We start from the raw sequence: 23,891 nt of genomic DNA, 5'->3' as shown, positions 1-23,891 counted from the left end.
ATCTTATGTTCCGAATACAGATATTTAGAGGAATAAATCACACACACCACAAAAAAATGTTATGTTTTAAAAACAGAAATTTCTTTATATAAAGTCTGCTATCGAAGCGAGCGAGAAAACAACAACACAATCATTTGATGACCTTAAGTGCAGTCAGATGTCTCGTGTCAGATGGAACACCCGGTGCGATGATAAAGAAATGGAAATGAATAAAGCTCGGCTGGGGCTTTTTTATAATGATAATAATAATTTTTAAAAAAAAGGCCTCGATTCGATTTCACGGCCGGCGATCAGAAGAGCATCTGTAGAGAAAAGTATTCAGATGAATATACAGAAGGTTAATCTGCTAAATAACTGAAAAGACTTTAACTGTGAAAACTGCACATTATATTATTGGTGTATTAATGAATATTAAGGAAATCGAATATGAACTGAACAGAGTCTGTTTTGTTTAAAGAACATTGATGTTTATGAAATAAAAGCAGTGGCGGTTCTAGGATTTTTCTGTAACAGGGGCCATTAAGGGGCCATATGTTACATTCAGGGGCAGAGTACAGGGTACATTCAAGCACACTCACTCATTTTCTACCGCTTATCCGAACTTCTCGGGTCACGGGGAGCCTGTGCCTATCTCAGGCGTCATCGTTCATCGAGGCAGGATACACCCTGGACGGAGTGCCAACCCATCACAGGGCACACACACACTCTCATTCACACACACACTCACACACTACGGACAATTTTCCAGAGATGCCAATCAACCTACTATGCATGTCTTTGGACCGGGGGAGGAAACCGGAGTTCCCGGAGGAAACCCCCGAGGCACGGGGAGAACATGCAAACTCCACACACACAAGGCGGAGGCGGGAATCGATCCCCCAACCCTGGAAGTGTGAGGCGAATGTGCTAACCACTAAGCCACGAAAAAGCTATCCTTTGGGCACGTCATCCACAGAGATGGTAAGCTTTGGGAGATGGGGTACCATTAAAATGGTCAATATTCCTCTGTATTGGCTTCCTAAGGAGACAGAAAAACATACGCTCTATCATGCTGAGAGCAAGTTGGATCCCTTAATGATGCCACAGCCAATTATCTGAGACAAATCTGAGACAGTTGTTTGTCCTAGCTTACTGTATTTAGTCAGTAAGTAATGTTACAATCAATAAAATTAATTTTATGAGAACATCTGGACATCTCTGTTAGATCCAAACTCTGTGGCTACGGAGAATAAACGATAACAAAAAAGAAAGAAAAAGCCCTCACTTGAATATTATTTTCTTATCCTACTTTGCATGTGACATTAAATACTTAATTATGATGTTTAAACCACAAACAAAATTCAGCATTAATTGAAATCACATGCTAGATATTCAGGGTCATTTCTTTAGGTTAATTTGAAGCTTTGGAGATTCTTCTTTGCATATCCAGTCTATAAAAATAGTGTTTTTCTACTGAACGCTGCATACCTTGTACTGTACCTTTAAAGGCGGGGTCTCTGATTTTTGAGAAATGCTTCAGAAAACCGAGTCGGGCCGAACAATAAACAAAAATCAAAACAAAAAACAAAACAAACGTGTAGCCAATGAGCAGAAAGGGGCGGGGCTTGTCGATATGGGCGGAGAGAGTGTTCGGTGCACATGTGTGACATTAGCAGAAAGCGGTTTTAACATCGACATGGAGGATAAAAACAAAGAAAGAAAGAGAAGAAAGACTTACGATAAGGACAAGAAGTAGGACGTGTTAATATAGGATCAGCTTTCCAGCGCTGGAGAGAACTGAAGGAGCAGGAAGTCGGCCACATATTCACAGGTCGGAGTTTCCCGAGTCAATAACTCCTGAGCTAAACGCTGTTACTACACAAATAACACCTCTTTTCTATCGTAGTAATGTAGAGAGGCAGCTACAACCGCGTTTTGTGTAGTAACAGCGTTTAGCTCAGGAGCTATCGACTCGGGAAACTCCGACCTGTGAATATGTGGCCGACTTTACTTAAGACGCCGAGGCGCTTTTTTCCTTCTCGATAGGTGAGTAACGTTGGTTTTGCTTTGTTACACAGAACTAATATATGCCTTTGTCCTTTACATCATTATGCTTGTGTGTCATTTTTGCTTGTTTGTTTATCTACAATCGTATTGTTCTTCGCTTCAGCTATGATAAAGACACGTTTCTTTCCGTTAGTCACCTGGGTTACGTATGTATGTGTGGGCGGAGCTATCGATACAGGGGTGGGACCCATTTGGGTTAGGGGCGTGTTTGTTTTGGTGATTTTATATGTCGACATCGGCTTTCAAAAATCGGAGACCTCACCTTTAAGGAACATCGAATGATAAAGGAAGAATCTCTAAAGTTCAGTAACATTTTTAAATGTAAATCAGTTTTAAACTTGTGAAACAAAAAAAAATGTCCTTGTTCAGAACTTTTGCATAAAAGACTACGTCAAAGGGAATGGTTTATGTGAGCAGACATTAATATTACATATTTAACTCTTTGTCTTTCTTTTCTTTCCGCCCAGTAGTCACAGATTTCATGTTATGAAGAACGACAGTAGATATAAAGACTTGATTATGTGTGAAAACGTGAGTCTGTGAATGTTGTCTTAATTAGAATTTGGCGCAACTTAAGAATCTCTTCACTCTTTTGAACTCGGTAGTTTTAAATATGTAGAAACTCTGGCAGTCGGTGTAATTAGGACATAAAATTCAAGAGCATTGCTCCAGCGCCAGTCAAGAGTCTCATTTTATTGTTACACATCATCTCACATTCTATAAACCAATCAGCCACCTTTTGTTTTTGATCTTTTGAATCCCAGGAAGGAAATGACAGCGAACTCAAATAAAGCTTCGTCAAAACATAAGGGATCGTTAGCATGCGTAGCTTCTTTTAACATTCGTTCGATCTTCCCATTCGTTAAACATTCATAACTTTAGATACTGTACAGGTGAAAATTCTCACTAATTTCTGTCTTTTATGGCGGTATTCTGTGGCCTGTAACTATGTCATAATATAGTGCAGAAATCGTTTGAATGTAAGACCTTCTGGGAAAACCTATTGTTAAATGATTGAATTCTGGAAATCAATTAAAAAAATACGACCCCGGGCGCTAGTGCGACCTCGCTGAAGATGTCCACTTAATTTGGTAGTTCTGAGCTGGTTCCCTTTTCTTTTTTATATATCTTTGGTTAATCCATTTTATGCTCGAAGTGTGTTGTTCAAGCATCGAACATTAATGTCGAAGAACGAAGAAACGTGTGATTTTCCACTTTTCATGTCCTCCCGGCCCTCCAGAAGTGTTGAAAAAACAAGCTGAGCCGGAGGAGGCCTCGTCAGACCCAATGGATGCCATGTTGGTCGAAATCCGCTCTTTGGGAACCAGTTCGGGCAATATTGAAGGTAGAATAAGTACAATTGACAACCGTTTTGGACAATATTTCTACCTCAGTTACCTCAATACAGGAAGCCCTTTCTAACTTTATCCGGCAGGGTGGCGTCAAACGAGTCGCGTTTAACCGAGGCTTGAAGCGAGAAGAGTATGCTAACACATGAGAGAAAAATCACATCTCAAGACAAAGAATTAGCATTACTCCGAGCTAAAGTAGACGACCTGGAGAACCGAGGCAGGCGTTTAAACTTGAGAGTCGTCGGCCTCCCTGAGAAGGCCGAGGGATCTGAAGATATCGCACAGTTTCTTACCAGGATGATGCCGAAGTGGCTAGACCTCACAGCCGATCCACATTTTGAAATCGAAAGAGCTCATAGATCTCTCGGCTCTGCCTCGGGAGCAAACCGCGCTCCACGAAGTGTTCTGGTTCGCTTCTTACGTTACGCGGATAAGGAGATAATACTGCAAGCAGCGCGGAAAAAACGCAACATCAACCATGAAGGGTCGCAGCTGCGTTTCTTTCAGGATGTATCTGCTGAGGTGCTGAGGAAAAGTCGGGAGTCCGACGATGTTTGGAGAACGCTGTCCGCCCGTGATATTTTCAGAGGCTTCGCTTATCCTGCTAAACTTCGCTGCCTTCACGGAACACTAGTGACGGCCAGTTCGTGAACGAATCGTTCTTTTGAACCAGTTCTTTTTAGTGAACTGGATGAACCGGTTCACCAAATCGGACTGATTTGTTCTAAACAGTTCGCAACTTGAGTCAGCGCTGATCCACAAGTTACTAAAGTTACTCACTTTCAGTCATGCCTGACAGTCTGTCCGACTCTAAATAAACTAATATCCCGGAGTATATGTAACTCCTGTACACTGAACTGACATGTTGTGCTGAGAGAACTGTGAGCGCGAGCTGTTGATACTGCGCATGCGTGAATTACTGAACCGATACAGCGAGTCATCAGTACACTGAACTGAGAACTGTTTCTTTCGGACGCGTCCGAGAACCGATGAACTGGTACAGCGAATCATTAGTACACTGAACTGAGAACTGTTTGGGACGCGTCCGAGAACCAATGAGCTGTTGATACTGCGCATGCTTGAATAACTGAACTGGTACAGCGAATCACCAGTACACTGAACTGAGAACTGTTTCTTTCAGACGCGTCTGAGAACCGATGAACTAGTACAGCGAATCATCAGTACACTGAACTGAGAACTGTTTCGGACGCGTCCGACATACTGTTGATGCTGCGCATGCGTGAACCTTCAGAGCAAATTATACATATTGGGATATGCATAGTAACTAGTCATAGGCTATTAAACATTTTTATAAAAAAAAAAAATCAATATATGTCACTCAATATATGTCAGTTAATTTTACTATTGACTATTGTGCAGCTTAGTCTGTATTTTTATATGCTGCTTTTTGTAAATTGATGAAGATTAGTTTAACTTTATATCTTTAAGACACGTAAAACATCCACGTTTGCACATAAATGACTGTACTGCGTGTTTTAGTTGCAAAACTTAAACATAAGAAACGTATTCAACTAAAGTTATGATTACAAAGAACTTTTCGAATGTGTTAAATTGATTGTATTAATATCTGCCGCCAGCGGGATAATGGAATTTGCGTCATTACGTCATTGTGAATGACGTCATTACGTCAGGACGTAAAAGAACTGGTGAACTGGATTTTTGAACTGGTTCATTAAATCAAACTGTCCGAAAGAACCGGTTCGAGGAAAAGAACCGAAATTCCCATTACTACGGAACACAGATGCATCTTTTTTCCTCCCCAGCGGACGTCACGGAGTTTCTGAAGGCTTTAGAGGATAAGTGATGTTCGGATGTTCGGACTGAACATCACTTAAAATATAAAGCATATTATATATAGATATACATATACATATACATATAGCATATATAGATGCTTTATAAAATATAAAGCATCACTTAAGCATATAAAGAGTGTCTACCCGACTGGTACCGAGCATAGGTTAATAATACCCCATACCCAGTATTGATACAGAGTGGTGCCCATAGGGGGCGCGCAGGCGATAAAGACCAGTTCCCTTCTCCAAAGTTCAACGTCCGAGGCGTGAGCATTTAACAGATCGCTTTCGGTGAGGTCACGCACTATCCGTTAAATGCTCACGCCTCGGACGTTGAACTTTTCTTTATCGCCTGCGCGCCCCCTATGGGCACCACTCTGTATCAATACTGGGTATGGGGTATTATTAACCTATGCTCGGTACCAGTCGGGTACAGTTTCATTTCTATAGCTGTGCCCCGTCGTTTAGGGACGAGGCTGGAGGGTAGGGGGGAGGGGGTTTTGGGTTCTGTATGTTTTGTTTTGTGTATTGAAATCTACGATTACCATGCTCCAAGAGACACGTTTATCTGATTCAGAACATTTAAAACTAAAACAAAATTGGGTAGGACAGATATTTTTTTCATCCTGTAAAGCAAATACCAGGAAGAGGGGCACAATTATTATAATTAGTAAACACTTCCCCTTTATTTTAGATCAACAGATTAACGACCCGGACAGATGATATGTTTTAATTACGGGTACAGCGTATGGTCAACCTATTGTCATACTGAATGTTTACACTTCGAATGAAGACTCACCTGAGTCCATGTCTAAAACCATACTTTTGTTTAACCAGCACTGTAAGGGCTTGGGAGTTTGCGCCGGTGATTTTAACTGTGTTATGGACCAAAAAATGGATAAGTCTACTTTAGACTCAGCCACTAATCTTAGATCATCCCTGGTCCTTAGAGAACTTTGCAATGAGTCTGGAATTATTGATGTCCGGAGAGAATTTAACTTAATTTAGGGGAGTAAAGAATACACATTTTACTCTGACCCCCACGGATCCTATTCAAGATTAGACTCCATTCTGATTCAATACCCAATATCTTCACGCAGTGTCTGCCTGTCAAATCGGTCCATTCTGTCCGATCATGCTCCAGTCCATCTGGATATGACGCTAATCGAACACATTTACATTTACATTTACATTTACATTTACATTTACAGCATTTGGCAGACGCCCTTATCCAGAGCGACGTACATAAGTGCTTAAATCTCTAACACTGAATACATTAATGCTGGTTCACTAGGTTACATACTTAAGATACCATGAGTTTAAAACATTTGTTCAAAGTTACAATGAAAAAGTGTCAAAGGTGTTTTTTTTTTTTTTTTTAAATGCAAAAGATAAGGAAAGAAGTGCTAGTTGAAGTGCTTCCTGAATAAGTAGGTCTTCAACCGCCGCTTGAAAATAGCCAGTGACTCGGCTGTCCGGACCTCTAGGGGAAGTTCATTCCACCACCTTGGTGCCAGTACAGAGAAGAGTCTTGTAGTATACTTGCCTCTTACCCTGAGACATGGTGGAACCAGTCGAGCAGTGCTGGTAGATCGGAGGTTGCGGGGTGCAGTGCGAGGAATGATAAGGGCTTTGAGGTAAGAGGGGGCTGGTCCATTTTTGGCTTTGTAGGCCAGCATCAGTGTTTTGAACCGGATGCGTGCAGCTACCGGAAGCCAGTGGAGGGATCGCAGTAGCGGGGTGGTATGCGAGAACTTTGGCAGGTTGAAAACAAGCCGGGCAGCTGCATTTTGGATCATTTGCAGAGGACGGATTGCGTTCATAGGTAGACCTGCCAGCAGTGCATTGCAGTAATCCAGTCTAGAAATGACAAGAGACTGAACAAGTACCTGGGCAGTCTGTGTGGACAAAAATGGCCGAATCCTTCTAATGTTGTAGAGAAGAAACCGACATGAGCGAGTCACATTTGCAACATGAGAGGAAAAGGACAGTTGATTGTCCATGGTTACCCCAAGGTTGCGAGCTGTGGCTGAAGGGGAGATCAGATCGTTGTGCAAGGATATAGCAAGATCGTGACCTGGGGATGAATCACCTGGGATGAACAGCAGTTCAGTTTTGCTAGGATTGAGCTTTAACTGATGAGCAGTCATCCATGATGAAATTTCTGCCAGACATGCTGAGATCCGGGCAGAAGCTGTGGCATCTGAGGGTGGGAAAGAGAAGATAAGTTGTGTATCATCAGCATAGCAGTGGTAAGAGAACCCATGTGATGAAATAACTTCACCAAGAGAGTGAGTATACAAGGAGAAAAGAAGAGGACCAAGTACTGAGCCCTGTGGGACGCCAGTGGAGAGTCTGCGTGGAGCAGATGTCACTCCCCTCCATGTTACTTGATATGAGCGTCCTTCCAGGTAGGAGGCAAACCATTCCCAAGCTGATCCGCAAATCCCAAGACTCTTGAGGGAGGATAAGAGAGTCTTGTGGTTGACCGTATCAAACGCTGCTGAAAGGTCAAGGAGGATAAGGACGGATGATAGTTTGGCTGATCTAGCAGTATGTAGCTTCTCAGAGACATCCAAAAGGGCTGTCTCTGTAGAGTGAGCTGCTTTAAAGCCAGACTGTTTGGGATCTTGGAGGTTGTTCTGTGAGAGATAGACAGACAGTTGATTATAGACAATGCGTTCAAGAATTTTTGAAAGAAATGAGAGAAGTGATACCGGTCTGTAGTTACTGATGTCTGATGGATCCAGAGCAGGTTTCTTTAGGATGGGAATAACCCTTGCTCTCTTGAAAGTAGTTGGTACCTGACCAGATGCTATGGATCTATTGACGATAGTGGAAATGAAGGGCAAGAGGTCTTGTGAGATGGTCTGGAGCATAGTGGTAGGGAGTGGATCCAATGGGCAGGTGGTAGGATTGCAGGACTGGATGAGTTGTAAAATCTCTTCTGCTGCCACAGTTGAAAAATGTGACAACGAAGGTGTAGGGGAATCCATACTCTGAGATGTAAGTGCAGTCGGGGCTGAAGTGAAGGTCCGGCAGATTTCCTCAATCTTCTCCTGGTAGAAAGAAGCAAAGTCTTCTGCAGTCAGGGAGGATGAAGAAGGTGGAGCCGGGGGGTTGAGCAGAGAAGAGATGATGTTGTGGAATTTCCGAGGGTCATGTGAGGAAGCTTCAAGCTTTTCCTTGTAGAAGGAAGTCTTGGCAGAAGTCACATCTGAGGAGAACTTGACAAGAAGTGTTCTGTAAAAATCAAGATCTGCATCAAGTTGTGATTTCTTCCACTTTCTCTCTGATGATCTTAGCTCTCTTCGATTGTTGCACAGCACATCTGAAAGCCAAGGAGCAGAAGAAGAAGTTTTCTTGGGTTTAGCGAACATAGGGCAGAGGGAGTCCATAGTTGAGGAAAGAGATGAGAGGAAAGTATCTGTGGCTGAGTCTAAGGGTAGTGAGGAAAAAGACTTAGCATCAGGAAGGGAAGAAAGAGTGCCAGAAGCTACAGATGAAGGTGAGACAGAGTGAAGGTTGCGGCGAGTAAGAGCAAGGGGGTGAGAGGTAGTTTTAGGTAAGATAGGTAGAGTGATGGTGAAGGATACCAGGTGATGATCAGAGACGTGGAGTGGGGTAGCAGTCACATCTGTAGCTGGAGAAGGACGGGTGAAAACCAGGTCCAGGACATTGCCTCCTTTGTGTGTGGGGATGTAGCTGTTGAGTGTGAGGGAGAAAGAGTCGAGAAGAGACAGGAGGGAAGAAGAATGTAGCTTGTCAGAGGGGAGGTTGAAGTCACCAAGCACTGTCAGGGGGGAGCTATCGGAAGGGAAAGCACTAAGCAGTGAGTCCATTTCTTCCAGGAAGTTTCCTAGGGGACCAGGAGGGCGGTAGACAACAATGATAACAAGGTTGATAGGAGAGGTAACTGAAATGGCATGAAATTCAAAAGAAGAGATGGTTAAATTAGAGAAGAGTAGAGGTTTAAAGCACCATTTCTTTGACAACAATAAACCTGTACCACCACCCCTGCCTGTTTCTCGTGGTGAGTGAGAGAAAGCATAGGCAGAGGATAAAGCAGCTGGTGTAGCAGTGTTCTGTGGGGATATCCAGGTTTCTGTTAGAGCAAGAAAATCAAAGGAGTAATGGGAAGTTAAAGCAGAGATAAAATCAGCTTTCTTTACCGCAGACTGACAATTCCAGAGCCCACCTACCACTACTGTTTGAGACTTACATAACAGAGGAGGGTAGATGAGGTTATTGGGATTGTGACCTCTGCTTTGTGGATGAGAGCGTCTGCGAGAGTAGGCCTTGAGTACAGAGATGGGTTTAAGGCACATATTTGTAGTCAAACAAGAGTGAGAATTGAGGTATGGTAGAATATATCAAAACAGTACTAGACACTAATGTTAGAGAGAGAGAGAGAGAGAGAGAGAGAGAGAGAGAGAGAGAGAGCTACTAACAAACAAACCACGGAGAACCTTCAATTTAAATAGGTAAGCCCTGCCCCCAATTCACACCTTAAGGGAGACTGAAACTACTCCTACTCCTGAAACTACTACTGAACACGGGACTACAAAGGTCTGGAGATTAAATTCCTCCACGCTGAACGATTTGGCATTTTGGGAATTAGTTCGTGATGGATAAAAAAACTATTGGACAGATAATGAGAACTCACCTGTATCATCTGCAACTATTTGGGACACTGCGAAGGCTAAAATTAGAGGGCATATTATATCTTATATATAAGATATATATTGGGGCAGTGGTGGCTCAACTGGTTAAGGCTCTGGATTGTTGATCGGAGGATCAGGGTTCAAGGCCCAGCACAGCCAAGCTGCCACTGCTGGGTCATTGAGCAAGGCCCTTAACCCTCCCTGCTCCTGGGGTGCTGTATCATAGCTGCCCCTGCACTCTGGGGTTGGGGAATGTGAAGAAAAGAATTCCGCTGTGCTGTAATGCATATGTGGCGATAATAAAGGCTTCTATAATTCGGCACGCAGACAGGCTTGGTCCAAAAAAGACAGAAACTTGAAAGAGAAGTAAAAAGATTGGAGTGTCTACACAGTCCCTACTCAGACAAATTGTGCCCAACTATGTCGAGTCAGAGCTGAACTTAATCTGGATCACACAAATCATATTAAACAGATTACTGGATCACCAAATAAAGTGAAAGAACAATTAAGTCAATGAAATCCACAGATGGCTCAATCACATACGACGCTACCTCGATTAACGATTTATTTAGAGATTTCTACAAAACATTATATAAATCGCAAGTCACGGCTAAAGGATCTGATATTACCAAATTTTTAGACGGAATCCCTCTTATGACTATGTCTGAAGATGATAGAGTATTTTTGGATTCACCCCTGTCACCGGAAGAAATCTTCAGTGCAATCCAATCTATGACTGCCAACAAATCTCCAGGCCCTGACGGATTCCCCTGTGAGTTTTACAAAAAGTTTTGGACAGAACTCTGTCCTATCTTAATGCCCGCTCTCCAAGATTTACTAGACCATGGAGCGGCCCCCGAGTCGTGGAAAACAGCATTGATTTGTTTAATTCGAAAAAAAAGGAAAAGACCCTCAAGAATGTGCCCCTTACAGGGGAATATGTCTCCTGAATACCGATTATAAAATACTTGCTAAGGTCCTTGCTCGCTGTCTCGAAACAGTATTGCCATATATCATTAAGCCGGACCAGACGGGATTCATAAAATCACGTTTTGGCACAGATAATATTCGCCGACTCTTGAACATCATAGATTCATTACAAGCACGTAAACTCCCAGCCCTTATTATCTCCCTGGATGCAGAAAAAAGCCTTCGATAGAGTCGAAAGGGAATTTCTTTTTGCCACTCTCAAGAAATTTAATTTAGGTCCTAAATTCATCGATTTGATAAAATTGCTTTATACTAATCCATGAGCTACGGTCACTACGAATGGTTTGATCTCAAAACCCTTTGTCATAGAAAGAGGTACGAGGCAGGGGTGTCCTCTTTCACCCCTACTTTTCGCCTTCGTAATCGAACCACTGGCTGAATCTATGAGGCAGTGCCAACACCTTTCTGGTATAACGGTGGGAGATGAGGAACATCGGATTTCTTTATATGCAGATGACTTCCTGCTGTATATTTCTGAACCAGAGAAGTCCGTTCCAGCAATATTAAAGTGTATTTCAGAATATAGTAGCTTATCTGGATATAGAATTAATTTGTCAAAATCCATGGTGCTTTCTCTTAAAATTTCTGCTCCAAATGATCTTTCATCTCTCTCACCCTTCAAAATGACTACTGTTGGTTTTAAATATCTCGGCATATTCGTCACACCGCTATTTACGGATTTATTTTAAAAAAATTATGCCCCTCTTCTGGATTCCATTACAAAAGACCTTGACACCTGGCGGACACTCCCTATTTCTTTTGTGGGCAGGATTAACGTGATTAGAATGAATATTCTACCAAAGTGTCTATATTTATTTCAATCCCTACCTTGTCATTTACCAAATGATTTCTTCAAAGACATCAATAAGCACTTTTCTAAATTCATATGGAACCATAAAATGCCCCGAATTAGTTTGAACAAATTAACGAAACCGAAGGATAAGGGACGAGTCGCCTTACCGAACTTTCGTCTGTACTACTGGTCAGCACGGGTGAAGCACATGGTCAGTTGGTACAATGAAAGGACCGAGTCTAGATGGCTTAATCTGGAAGCAAGGGCTTGTGCTCCTCTGCCTTTTATTGCAAATACCAAAAAGCTTAAATGTGCCTCGACAAGTTTCACCATTTCGAGCACCCTTCGGATATGAAGAGACGTTAAACTGTATCTTAAGATTCCAGCTGAACTCACACTGTTCTCACCTATTGCTTTTAATCCTGACTTCCCTACAGTATGTCTCTGCAAAATGTCAGCCTTTCAGTCTGGTCTAAGTCAGGGTTCTCGCAATTATCTCATCTCTTTTCAGGCGAGGCATTAAAATCCTTCCAAGAAATATCGCACCAATATAGTATACCACAGTCCCATTTCTTCAAATACCTTCAGCTGCGTCATTTCATAAAACCTCTGTCCGATAATGGTAAGCTGAGGCGTGAACTTACTGTACTGACATAGAACAAGTTATAATAAAAAACAATCTCTCTAAGGCGTTAATATCTAAAATATATAATGCCTTGGTTGATTCGTGTACTTCCTCCTTAGAGAGCTTGAAAAAAGTGTGGGGGAACAAGACCTAGGCCACGGATTTACCGATACGGACTGGTCCGCCATATGTAACAATTTCTTCCTTAATGTACATCTTTGGGGATTCACGAACTCAAATCAAGCATCGTGTTAGTTCAGGCAGGCCACACAGTAAGCTGCATCAGCTGCTAATTAGCTGTCCACAAGGCGCACCAATCCAGCACGACTTCCGTAATTTCCCTCCTTTAAATCCTCGCCTTCGAGCACACCTACGCATCGCCGCTGCTGCGATCCAACGGGGGGCACGGTGGCTTAGTGGTTTGCACGTTTGCCTCACACCTCCAGGGTTGGGGGTTCTCCGGCCTCCGCCCTGTGTGTGCGGAGTTTGCATGTTCTCCCCGTGCCTCGGGGGGTTCCTCCGGGTACTCCGGTTTCCTCCCCCGGTCCAAAGACATGCGGCCTGGATGCACAGTTCCTCTCACGATCCGCCTCGGCAAACGCTCCGCAACATGCTCGCCGCTGCACGCCGCGCTTGCCCTGGGTGATGCTTCCCCTGCCGTCTCCACTATGGCTAATGGATATACGTATGGCGTATTGGTCAGCAACAAACTTTGTTGTGACTACGCCGCAAGCCAGCCCAGGGCGACATCTCCTCGCCGTCTTCACCAGGTAGTGGACACCAACTTCATCGAAAGATAAATAATAAAAGCCGTTTGACGCGTGTGCTTGGCTGGGGAGCCGCGGTGCGAAGCTGCCATTCGTGAAATTACAAAAATAAATTAATTTCGGCCAAAGGGGGTAGGGGTACATGTGTTTTAGCAACAAGCTTGTCGCAATTATTTTGGGGGTCTATTCATTCCCCAGCGCTGCCTCCCCGCCCCGTCCATGCATGTGCACGGACAGGCGCGTGGGAAAATTCTCCCAGAACAGAACCATTCCGCCAACACTAACTGTATGCTCGCTAACCTTCATTTACGAAGTGGTCCTGACTGAAATCAAGCATCGTGTTAGTTCAGGCAGGCCACACAGTAAGCTGCATCAGCTGCTAATCATCTGTCCACAAGGCGCACCAATCCAGCACGACTTCCGTAATTTCCTTCCTTTAAATCCTCGCCTTCGAGCGCACCTACGCATCGCCGCTGCTGCGATCCAACACCCTCCTCCGTCCCCGACTCCTCCAGCCAGAACCTGTCGCCAGCGCCGAATAAATTCTTGACTAAAAAATAATCGCACCTCGCGCAATTTCGGTTCTGATTCTGGGGTGTAATGGGGGGTCAATTCATTCCCCAGCGCTGCCTCCCCGCCCCGTCCATGCATGCGCACGGACAGGCGCATGGGAAAATTCTTCCAGAACAGAACCATTCCGCCAACACTAACTGTATGCTCGCTAACCTTCATTTACGAAGTGGTCCTGACTGAACTACAGATATTTTAACAGTTTCCCTTACACCTTCACGTCTAAGAAAGATTTACAAAGACTCCACCGATCTCTGTTTTAATTGCAAGAAACACAAAGGAACGTTCCTTCACTGCTTCTAGTATCGTGACAACATCTTTTCTTTTTGGACTAAAGTACATCATTTTTTACAAAGGCTCCTTAAGTTGAAATTTTGTTTCTTGTTGGAATTGTATCTGCTGTATAGTGGGATTGAGACTGTGTTTGACTTCCACACAAGGCAACTGTTTTTAAATTTGGTTTATCTGGCAAAGAAATGTATATCTATTGGTATCGTGGTCTTCACCTCAGGTACCTTCTGTTAAAATGTGGTTGTCTCAAATGTCCATATTACTTCCACTTGAGAAGCTCACTTATGACATATGGCAGATATGGACACCTCTCTGGTGCCACATTAACAACCTCTCTTGATCCTCTGTGCTACAGTGTACATTTTGTTATTTGCCTGAATCTTTTTCACCCGATCGTCCATTTTTAATTGTTTTTTTATTGTATACTTGAGGGGGGCGCACGGTGGCTTAGTGGCTACCACGTCTGCCTCACATCTCCAGGGTCGGGGGTTCGATTCCCACCTCCACCTTGTGTGTGTGGAGTTTGCATGTTCTCCCCGTGCCTCTGGGGTTTCCTCGGGGTACTCCGGTTTCCTTCCCCGGTCCAAAGACATGCATGGTAGGTTGATTGGCATCTCTGGAAAATTGTCCGTAGTGTGTGAGTGTGTGTTTGTGTGAGTGAATGAGAGTGTGTGTGTGCCCTGTGATGTGTTGGCACTCCGTCCAGGGTGTATCCTGCCTCGATGCCCGATGACGCCTGAGATGACGCACAGGCTCCCCGTGACCCGAGAAGTTCGGATAAGCGGTAGAAGATGAATGAATGAATGTATGAATGTTCAATGGAGCTGGAATGCAAAGTATTCAATTGAAATTTATTGGCATTTACAACAGGTTAAAATCCATGTGACAGAAAAAAAGAGAATTGTATAAAAATGAGAAAAGGGGTATTCATGATGGTCAGAAATAAAGCTGCGTTTTTGTGCCAGCATTTGCAATACTCTAGGGAAAGACGTTCAGTTGCACTTGATGTATGGCTACATACTATAATGAATGAATGAATGAATAATAGTTTTATTGTTGATGTGGAAAGTGTCAGCCTTTAAAATACGTCGTTGCTCGTGAACCTGCATAAATCTGTTATGTACACCTCTTAAGATAAACAATATAAAAATAAAAGGATGAGAGAAAGAAGAAGGTTGAACACATTTCCAAATCACCATCGAACCACCAAAAATCTTAATGATCAGCCGAGTTGTTTATCCGGTCTTGTGTGAAATGTCAGCGAGGTGATTAATTGCAAAGAAGAGAAATTCTTAATAGGCCAATTATCATTCTAGAAGAAGATTGTAGCTTTCAGTTGCTTTCACATTCAGGGATCGGTGTTTAATAACCTTTAACCATTAAACACTTCTGACTGTTTATTAGATCCTGACTAGAGTGTCAGATCGAACACAAACGAGACCTTCGGAGCACATTTAAAATCCTTTCTTTTTAGTTTTTTTCCACCATACGCGTCGTTTTTCACTCGAGCCGACGGCGCTGTCAGTCAAGCAGGATTCGCTCTGTTTTATTCATCACATCTGATCTAATGTAAGGTCAAAGCATGGGAAGAATGCCCGAGGTGGCTTTGTGTGCATGTTCCTCAGCTTCCTGATGTTTCTTAGGTTTGAATATAAACATTAGGCAGAATTAGCTCTAACATAGGTCTAGGGCAGGGGTCGGCAACCCGCGGCTCCGGAGCCGCAAGTGGCTCTTTCATCCTTCTGCTGCGGCTCCCTGTAGATTTGAAAAAGAAATATTTAATTACATTTTTTTTTATTTTTGTTAGTTAGTTTTTAAAAAAATGTAATTCTAAATTCTAAGATCATGATGCTCTTGTAACATTAAAATAAACTGTTTATTTTATTTATTTATTTATTTTTTGGTCGCTCAAAATATGCGTCATAACTACCGACTTGCGAAATCTGACACACAGAAGCAGGCACATTTTTGGTTTCCTGCAGCCGGCAAGTTAAATTTTTTATGTCATGCAGGGCGTTCACCGCTGTCTCTATGGAAACGGGCAGGAATCAAGCGCGTCTCAGTTCTTAGTCGAGCCTGACACTTATCAGCCAATCAAAAAAGAGGCTACACAACAGCCAATCAGAAAATAGCACTATCTGTGTAAGATTTAACGCAACATCCAATGAAAAAAAGCGAAGGGTTGGAGATGTCACGCTTGCCTGTCTTCAAAACTTGAGAGCCCTGGTCATGAATACGAATGACTCAATTAAATAATAAACATTTTATTTGAAAGTAACCTTCAACCCAGCGTCTTTTTTCTTAAGGTTAGTTCAAAATATTTTTGTTTGCCTGCAGAATTAAAATTGTGTTTACTCTGTAGCAGTTCATTGGTTTCATAAATGCAACACACTACAGTTTTTTCTATACTTTCCATAAAGGTAAAAAACGATATATGCAGTGTTATCTTCATTCTAGATGTCAAATGGGTTATGTGGCTCCCTGTGGTATTTTTTCTGTGGGGAACGGGTCCTAATGGCTCTTTGAGTGTTTAAGGTTGCCGACCCCTGGTCTAGGGTAATGCTAATCGTTATAACCGCACATACAAACTCGTGTGAAATGTTACACATTTGTTTTCTGAACGTTTAGAATTCGTTATACGTGAGAACCTTATCGTATATTTATTTTTCTGGATTTATTTTCTTTTTAAAGAACCCAAGAAGTCCACTTTAACTTGCCTAGTAAATTATTTGTTGCAAACTCTCAGTGTCAAAATGGAGAGAACAAATTTACAGATAAATGCATAGAATTAATCGTAATAATATTACCTTTTTTGTTTAACATGTCGTGAACTGGTACACGGTGGCTTAGTGGTTAGCATGTTCGCCTCACACCTCCAGGGTCGGGGGTTCGATTCCCACCTCCGCCTTGTGTGTGTGGAGTTTGCATGTTCTCCCCGTGCCTCGGGGGTTTCCTCCGGGTACTCCGGTTTCCTCCCCCGGACCAAAGACATGCATGGTAGGTTGATTGGCATCTCTGGAAAATTGTCCGTAGTGTGTGTGTGAGTGAGTGAATGAGAGTGTGTGCCCTGTGATGGGTTGGCACTCCGTCAGGAAGTGTATCCTGCCTCGATGCCCGATGACACCTGAGATAGGCACAGGCTCCCCGTGACCCGAGCAGTTCGGATAAGCGGTAGAAGATGAATGATGATGAATGTTGTGAACCACGAGAAAGGACAAAACATTCACTAAACAAACAAAAACAACGGTATAATTAAGTATATATTAAGTAAAAAGTGAGTTTGTTTGTAAGTTGCATAACAAGCTAAACTCATTACCGTGCCTATTTCTAGCTAAAAGAGGTACAGAGGATTCTGTAAAAAAGCAATTTGTGGGGTTATGAAAAGGGACGATGGGGTGTATTCGGGTTTGTTCGACAAAGAGGATGTTGCTTAGATAATAAACAACCCCAAAAACATGAAGCTCTGCCTTTGAGGTTTGAATTTGTGGTCTTCAAAGGATCCTAAATTTTGCCGAATTCAGTCAAATGTCTTCTAGAAGCACAGACGTGCCGATTCACTCTTATTGGAAAGCTGTGAAGTTCCCTACAACACGAGCACATCAAGGGCAGAGTTCTTTAGAGAAAACTGTCTGTCTCCACTTCAGCCTGGACAAATTTCCACACCAAAGCATGTGTGAGATGCACTTCTTAATAGCACTGGTGCAGTTTTATATATATATATATATTTATTTTTATTGAATGTACTCTGTGTGTGTGTGTTGTCAGGTCCCATCTCGTACACATACAGTGATGAATTCTCTGGATATCTGGGACAGCATGCCTTTGGCATTCACAGAACCCGAGGTGTTATCAGACCGGTCGGAACTCTATATGAATTCAAGTCTTTTAAACACCTCCACCAGCAACACCACCAACCTCACCAGCATGACCTACTACCCATACTACCAGCACTCTCTGCCTGTGGCAGCCAGCCTGACCATAGCCTACCTATTCATCTTCCTGCTCTGCATGGTAGGAAATGGCCTGGTGTGCCTCATCGTGTTGGAGAACCGGCGCATGAGAACAGTCACCAACCTGTTCATCTTTAATCTGGCGGTGAGCGACCTGCTGGTGGGGGTTTTCTGCATCCCGACTACGCTGGTGGATAATCTAATCACAGGTAATATTCTGCTAATAATCCCATACACGATCCAAAGAAAATCCAAAACCCCACTGGGTTACAACGTACCAGGGTGATGTGATGTAGCTGTATCCACACTTAATTTTCCTCTTATGCCCCTTTTCCACCAAAGCAGTTCGAGTGCAGGTTCGGAGCCTAATTTAGAACCAGTTCTTTGTTATTCGACCGCCAAAGCACCGGCTTAGGGTTAGGGTTTGAGTTGGGGTTAGGGAGAAGTCGTCTTTTGTAACTAGAGACTCCTTCAGTAAATGTTACAGAAACGTTTTTTTTTACGTTTAGTCTATGGCTATACATTCGATAATGTATTCAAATACTTAAAAAAACAGGCTAATAATAGAATCAAGAATTCAACAGCTTTGAATTTTAAAATAACTTAAAATCAAACTCGAGTCTTACTTTGGATTATTCCAGAATTACGTAGAAGCTAGCTAGCTTCTGTTTAATGTGTAGGCTGTACGAACGAACGACCGATTTCACAATAGAAAAATGACACTAAATTACAATCGAGACTCGTCCACCTGTTATACTGTAAAGGAAACTTTTTTTAGCTTGCTTTCTAGAACAAATGTGTCGACTCTCGCTAAATATGGCAAACTATACAGTGAGAAATTGGGGAAGAGGATGGATGTGTGGCTGAGAGAAACAGCAAACTGCAGGTGTCGGTTCCTGCTGTGTGACAAGCGTGTGAATAATTTCTACGCTATTATCCTACACAGCGCCACTCATCAAACCGATTCAAGGGCAAAGCGCTTCAGCGAGCGAACGGACAAAAAGGCTGAAAGATTATCATACGCTTCATCTCAGATGCTCAGACACACCACCGCTTAAACCAAAATAAAAACAGCCTGCGAGTAACGAAGATGCCAAGATTAACGCTATTAAAATTTTTAATAGTGATGTGATGTAATTAACCTATTTTTTATAGACTATTAATCTTGTTGACTACTATTTTTTTGTTCAGTTAATTCTTTAAATAAACTGCATGAACAGCATGACTTCATTTAAACAGCATTTTTTTATCTGTGTGCGCCATTTCGAAGATTTTTCACGATTCGAGATTAAGACGATAAGATACAGACTTGTACCCTGGAAGGATTTTGTGATCGAGAGAGAAACAGACATTAAAACGACCGACTCCTTGATCAGTGCCCTGACAACCGAAGTTCACTTTGTTTTGTTTTTCCTAGTTGAAAGTCGGAAATTTCCAGTTCCGAGCTTCGGCGGAAGACGTGACGTTTTATGTCCCGGTGTATTGTTCCTAATCTAATGATTTCTACATTAAAAAGAAATCTAAATTCAAATTTGTAGATGACCAACATTGACTAAAAGTAATTTTAGTATGATTTAAAAACCTACTACAGAGAAATTCTTTGGAGTTTGCAAAGTTTTAATACAAAACTTACTCCATCGTCAGTCATCTGGAATCTCGATTGTGATCTTTGTTGTTTTACTAAATAACCCCGTTCTTCTCTCAGCGCTCACCTGTAATAGATTATGGTTTCTCTCATAATAACACACTTGTAGTAATTTGGTGGTAATAACCTGATACGCTTTGATACACCACTAATACAGATGATAGTAATTATAGTGCAATGTAAGTCTTAATTTCTGCTCGGTTTGTTTGTCTGGGTTCCTGTTTTGTTAGCTGTTATTTGTCTAACACTGTATTGTGTGATAATGAGAGATTTAACTTTTTTTTTTTTAACTTTATAAAGCAATTAAACATTAAAGTGCGAAAGAAACGATGGTGTAAATTTGAGGACACGGAGAACGTTGTGTCACGTTCCGGTTCGGACTAATCGTTATTCTGAGACATCGTGGATGAGTTGATAAGGAACTACAGCTGTTATTTCAAAAGTTGTGGATTTTCTGGGTGATGGAGTTCATCTCACTGAGATTAGATTAGATTAGATTAGATTAGATTAGATTCACCTTCATCGTCATTGTGCAAGGTACATGTACAGAGCCAATGAAATGCAGTTAGCATCTAGCCAGAAGTGCATAGATAGCTTATTTACAAGTGGCAGTGTAATAAATAAGGCAGTGTACAGTAATTAAATTCACAAACCTATAGAAATTAGGAAATAAAGCATGTTATAAAATACTGTATAAAAATTAGGAGAAAGTTAAGGATAAAAGCTCTACTTTTATGTTCATCAACTAGAAAAATATCTACTACAAAATTTCCCTGAAGGTGAAAGTATAGCTAAGGTGTCAAAAACTTACTCTTTATTATTATCTAAAATTTCTTTTTCAGAGTGACACTGATTTGTCTTTTCACTATCAATATCATCTTTCCATCCCTGTAGGTATTGCTGGTCATGTGTAGGACTAATTGTTTAATATTCACCATTATCTAGAGTTTGACTTGCTGCCTGGCTGATTATGGCGGCTACGAGAATCGACGCTAACGCCCGACTAGCAAAATTTCGACAAGCTTTTACGAAGGAAACAGAGTTCGTAAAGTTGACGCCACGTTTTATACACGTCTCTGAACATAAAACATAAACTGATAATTAAGTATGATGATGTGTAATTGCTCAAGTGATTTCTACTTAAATATGCTAGCAGACATTAATATAAGGTTTTTGATGATAGATGACGTTAATAAGGTTTCATTTATGGCATCTACATTGTATGATGTGTGGAACGCTGTGGATTTCTGTGGAACTGTTTATGTAATCTATTTAATGAGTACTTCAGGCATAGTGAGCTAAATATGTTCTTACTTTCTATGTCAGAAAAAAAATGACTTCCATACATCTGTTAGCTTCATTATTTCATCAAGGACATCTGTTTTTCAGTCCCCACAGCGAGTGCAGGGAAATATATATATATTATAATGAACCCTGTAGATATAAGCATTCAAACTCCTGTCAGAGCTTCTCTTTCTTCTTTTCTAACACTTAATTAATTTTAAAAAATGAGATTGAGAGAGAGAGAGAGAAAGAAAGAGAGATAATGATAGAAAGAGAGAGAGAAAGAGAGAGAGAATGATAGAAAGAGAGAGAAAGAAAGAGAGAGAGAGAGTGATAGAGAGTGATAGAGAGAGATAGAAAGAGAGAGGGAGAGAGAGATAGAGAGAAAGAGAGAGACTGAAAGAGAGAGAGAATGAGAGAGAGATAGAAAGAAAGAGAGTGAGAGAAAGAGAGAGAGCGAGATAGAGAGAAAGAAAAAGAGAGAGAGACAGAGAGAGAGAGAAAGAGAGAGAGAGAATGATAGTGAGAGAATGATAGAGAGAGAATGATAGAGAGAGAGAGAGAGAGAGAGGGAGAGAGAAAGAAAGAGAGAGAAAGAGAGAGAGAGATAGAGAAAGAAAGAGAGAGAGATAGAAAGAGAGTGACTGAAAGAGAGAGAGAATGATAGAGAGAGAGAAAGAGAGAGGGAGAGAGAGATAGAGAGAAAGAGAGAGACTGAAAGAGAGAGAGAATGAGAGAGAGATAGAAAGAAAGAGAGAGAGATAGGAAGAGAGTGAGAGAAAGAGAGAGAGCAAGATAGAGAGAAAGAAAAAGAGAGAGAGAGAAAGAGAGAGAGAAAGAGAGTGAGAGAATGATAGAGAGAGAATACTAGAGAGGGAATGATAGAGAGAGAAAGAGAGAGAGAGAAAGAAAGAGAGAGGGAGAGATGAGAGAAAGAAAGAGAGAGAAAGAGAGAGATAGAGAGAGAAAGAAAGATAAAGAGTGATAGAGAGAGACTGAAAGAGAGAGAGAAAGAGATAGAAAGAGAGAGTGAGAGAGAGAGAAAGAAAGAGAGAATGAGAGAGAGATAGAGAGAAAGAAAGAAAGAAAGAGAGAGAGAATGAGAAAGAGAGAGAGAAAAAGAGAGAATGAGAGAGAGATAGAGAGAAGAACTAGGACTTGAGAGAAAAGGCTAGTTTGCAGACACTTATGTAACGGAGGCAAAATATTTTAAACACAGCAGAAAATATTTGAAGTTTCTAAGTTTAAGTGTTAAAATCTTCTCTTTGAGCACCAAGTGACAAACTCCATCCGTCCCATAAAGTAATATCGAACAAACTCGACCGCTCAGCATGTCGGTTTCTCTCAGGGCACAAACATCACTCCATTTGGTACGAGACTGGAAATTACTGACGACGTGGTTCAGAGCGAGCCACAGCTGGTGAATCATAGAAGTGATTTTTGAGTGTTTTGTCTCCATCCGCTGTGTGTCTTTATTAGGAGTGATAAAAGGACAAGTGGAAGAACATCAGACTGCAGTCTCCACGGTCTGCTGGCTGCATGTAAACAAGCACGTGCCTCTTCCTTCGGCTCCGTCGCGGTCACGATCGGATGTCTGTTTTCTCGGGAAAAAGGTTTTATATATTGATATTCTTTCTTCCTCAGGTTGGCCCTTCTCCAACATGGTGTGTAAGCTGAGTGGCTTAGTGCAGGGAATGTCCGTCGCAGCCTCCGTCTTCACTCTAGTCGCCATCGCTGTGGACAGGTTTGTTCTTACACGTTCTAGCACTTGATATTAAAATAAAAATAATAATATTAAGGTTGAAAATAAGGACAAATCTTAATTGACTTTGGTCTACATAAACATTTAGACCTACTGTAAGTCAAGGGGGATCCATAAGGGTAAGGGCCATACAGTACATAAGCTACAGTATTGGTCAAATGATCCAAGGTCTGTAATTGACTCGTCTGGTTCCCTTTTGTTTCCTTCTTGAGGATTTAATTATTAAAAACAGCTTATTAAAATGATTACAGGAAATCCGAGGACTGGTGGTTAGGGTTAGGGTTATAAGGTATAGTAGTCTAGTGCAGTGGTCCCCAACCTTTTTTTCGCCACGGACCGGGCAATCTTTGATCATTTTACCGCGGCCCGCTGGGGGGTGGGGGTGGGTGTCTATACAATTAAATTAAAATTTATAATAAAATTTATAAAAATTTATAAGCTACGACGCCACTGCCGCTTGCAGCCGCTCGGCTCCAGACGTCACCTAAACCCAGCCCGATATCATGATATTTTGTGCATGCGCGGTATTGGTGCGGCTTTAGGTGACGTCACTCAGCTCCCGGTTAACCTCTCGTCCATGGAAAATCGCACAAACCCGAGAGAAATACACTACAGTAAATAAAATGGAAATAATGTTCCTTGGACGGCCCGGTACCATTTGGTCCACGGGCCGGTACCGGTCCGCGGCCCGGGCTTTGGGGACCATTGGTCTAGTGGATAATGTGGTGGACCGTCAATTGAAAGGTTCTGAGTTAGATTCCCAAATACACCAAACTGCCACCACTGGGCCCCCAAGCAAGGCCCTTAACCCTCAATTGTGCAGTTTTATAAAATGTCAAATGAAATAAGCAGAATTTAAAGAAAAATCTTAGGATTTTTTTTTTCTGAAACCTTTGTAGTGGAACATAAAGTGGAAAGGGAGGAGTATAGGTCTGAGAATAGGGACTCAACGTTGGTACAACGACAGAGAAAGGTAGAGAGCTGGTGGACATAATAGAGAGAAGGAAGGTAGATATACTGTGTGTGCAGGAGACCGGGTGGAACGGGAGCAAATTACGTAGTATTGGAGGGGGGTACAACCTGTTTTATTATGGCATGGATGGGAAAAGAAATGGGGTGGCGACCCCTAACAGGAAAAGTCGAAAAACTAGAAGTGGATTGGAAACATACAGTGAACTGTGAAAATTGAAAAAAAATGAAAGTAGAAATGTTTTAGGGGGAAAAAAGAGAAAACAACATAACCGTTATTTTGGTATTTTGATCCATGCTTCGACATGGATACGGTGATCTTTGGGTCATAAGCTGTCCTGTTAATGTTCTGTTCTTATAAGATGT

At 42.0% G+C, this 23,891-nt stretch overlaps 1 protein-coding gene across 1 annotated transcript in view; it reads left to right on the top strand.

Moving 5' to 3' along the window:
- The window catches only part of npffr1l2 (neuropeptide FF receptor 1 like 2), a 47,796-nt gene that overhangs the window by 20,198 nt on the left and 3,707 nt on the right, over positions 1 to 23,891 (top strand). The window contains exons 2-3 of the mRNA XM_027168737.2: positions 17,681 to 18,074; positions 22,439 to 22,538. Coding sequence (XP_027024538.1) covers positions 17,705 to 18,074; positions 22,439 to 22,538 — 470 coding nt within the window. The 5' untranslated portion in view covers positions 17,681 to 17,704. The remainder of the gene's footprint in view (positions 1 to 17,680; positions 18,075 to 22,438; positions 22,539 to 23,891) is intronic.

The sequence above is a fragment of the Tachysurus fulvidraco genome, chromosome 9 (assembly GCF_022655615.1).
Source record: "Tachysurus fulvidraco isolate hzauxx_2018 chromosome 9, HZAU_PFXX_2.0, whole genome shotgun sequence".
NCBI lineage: Eukaryota > Metazoa > Chordata > Actinopteri > Siluriformes > Bagridae > Tachysurus > Tachysurus fulvidraco.
Note: the sequence above shows the minus strand (reverse complement) of the source record. Positions and strands in the feature narration are given on the sequence as shown.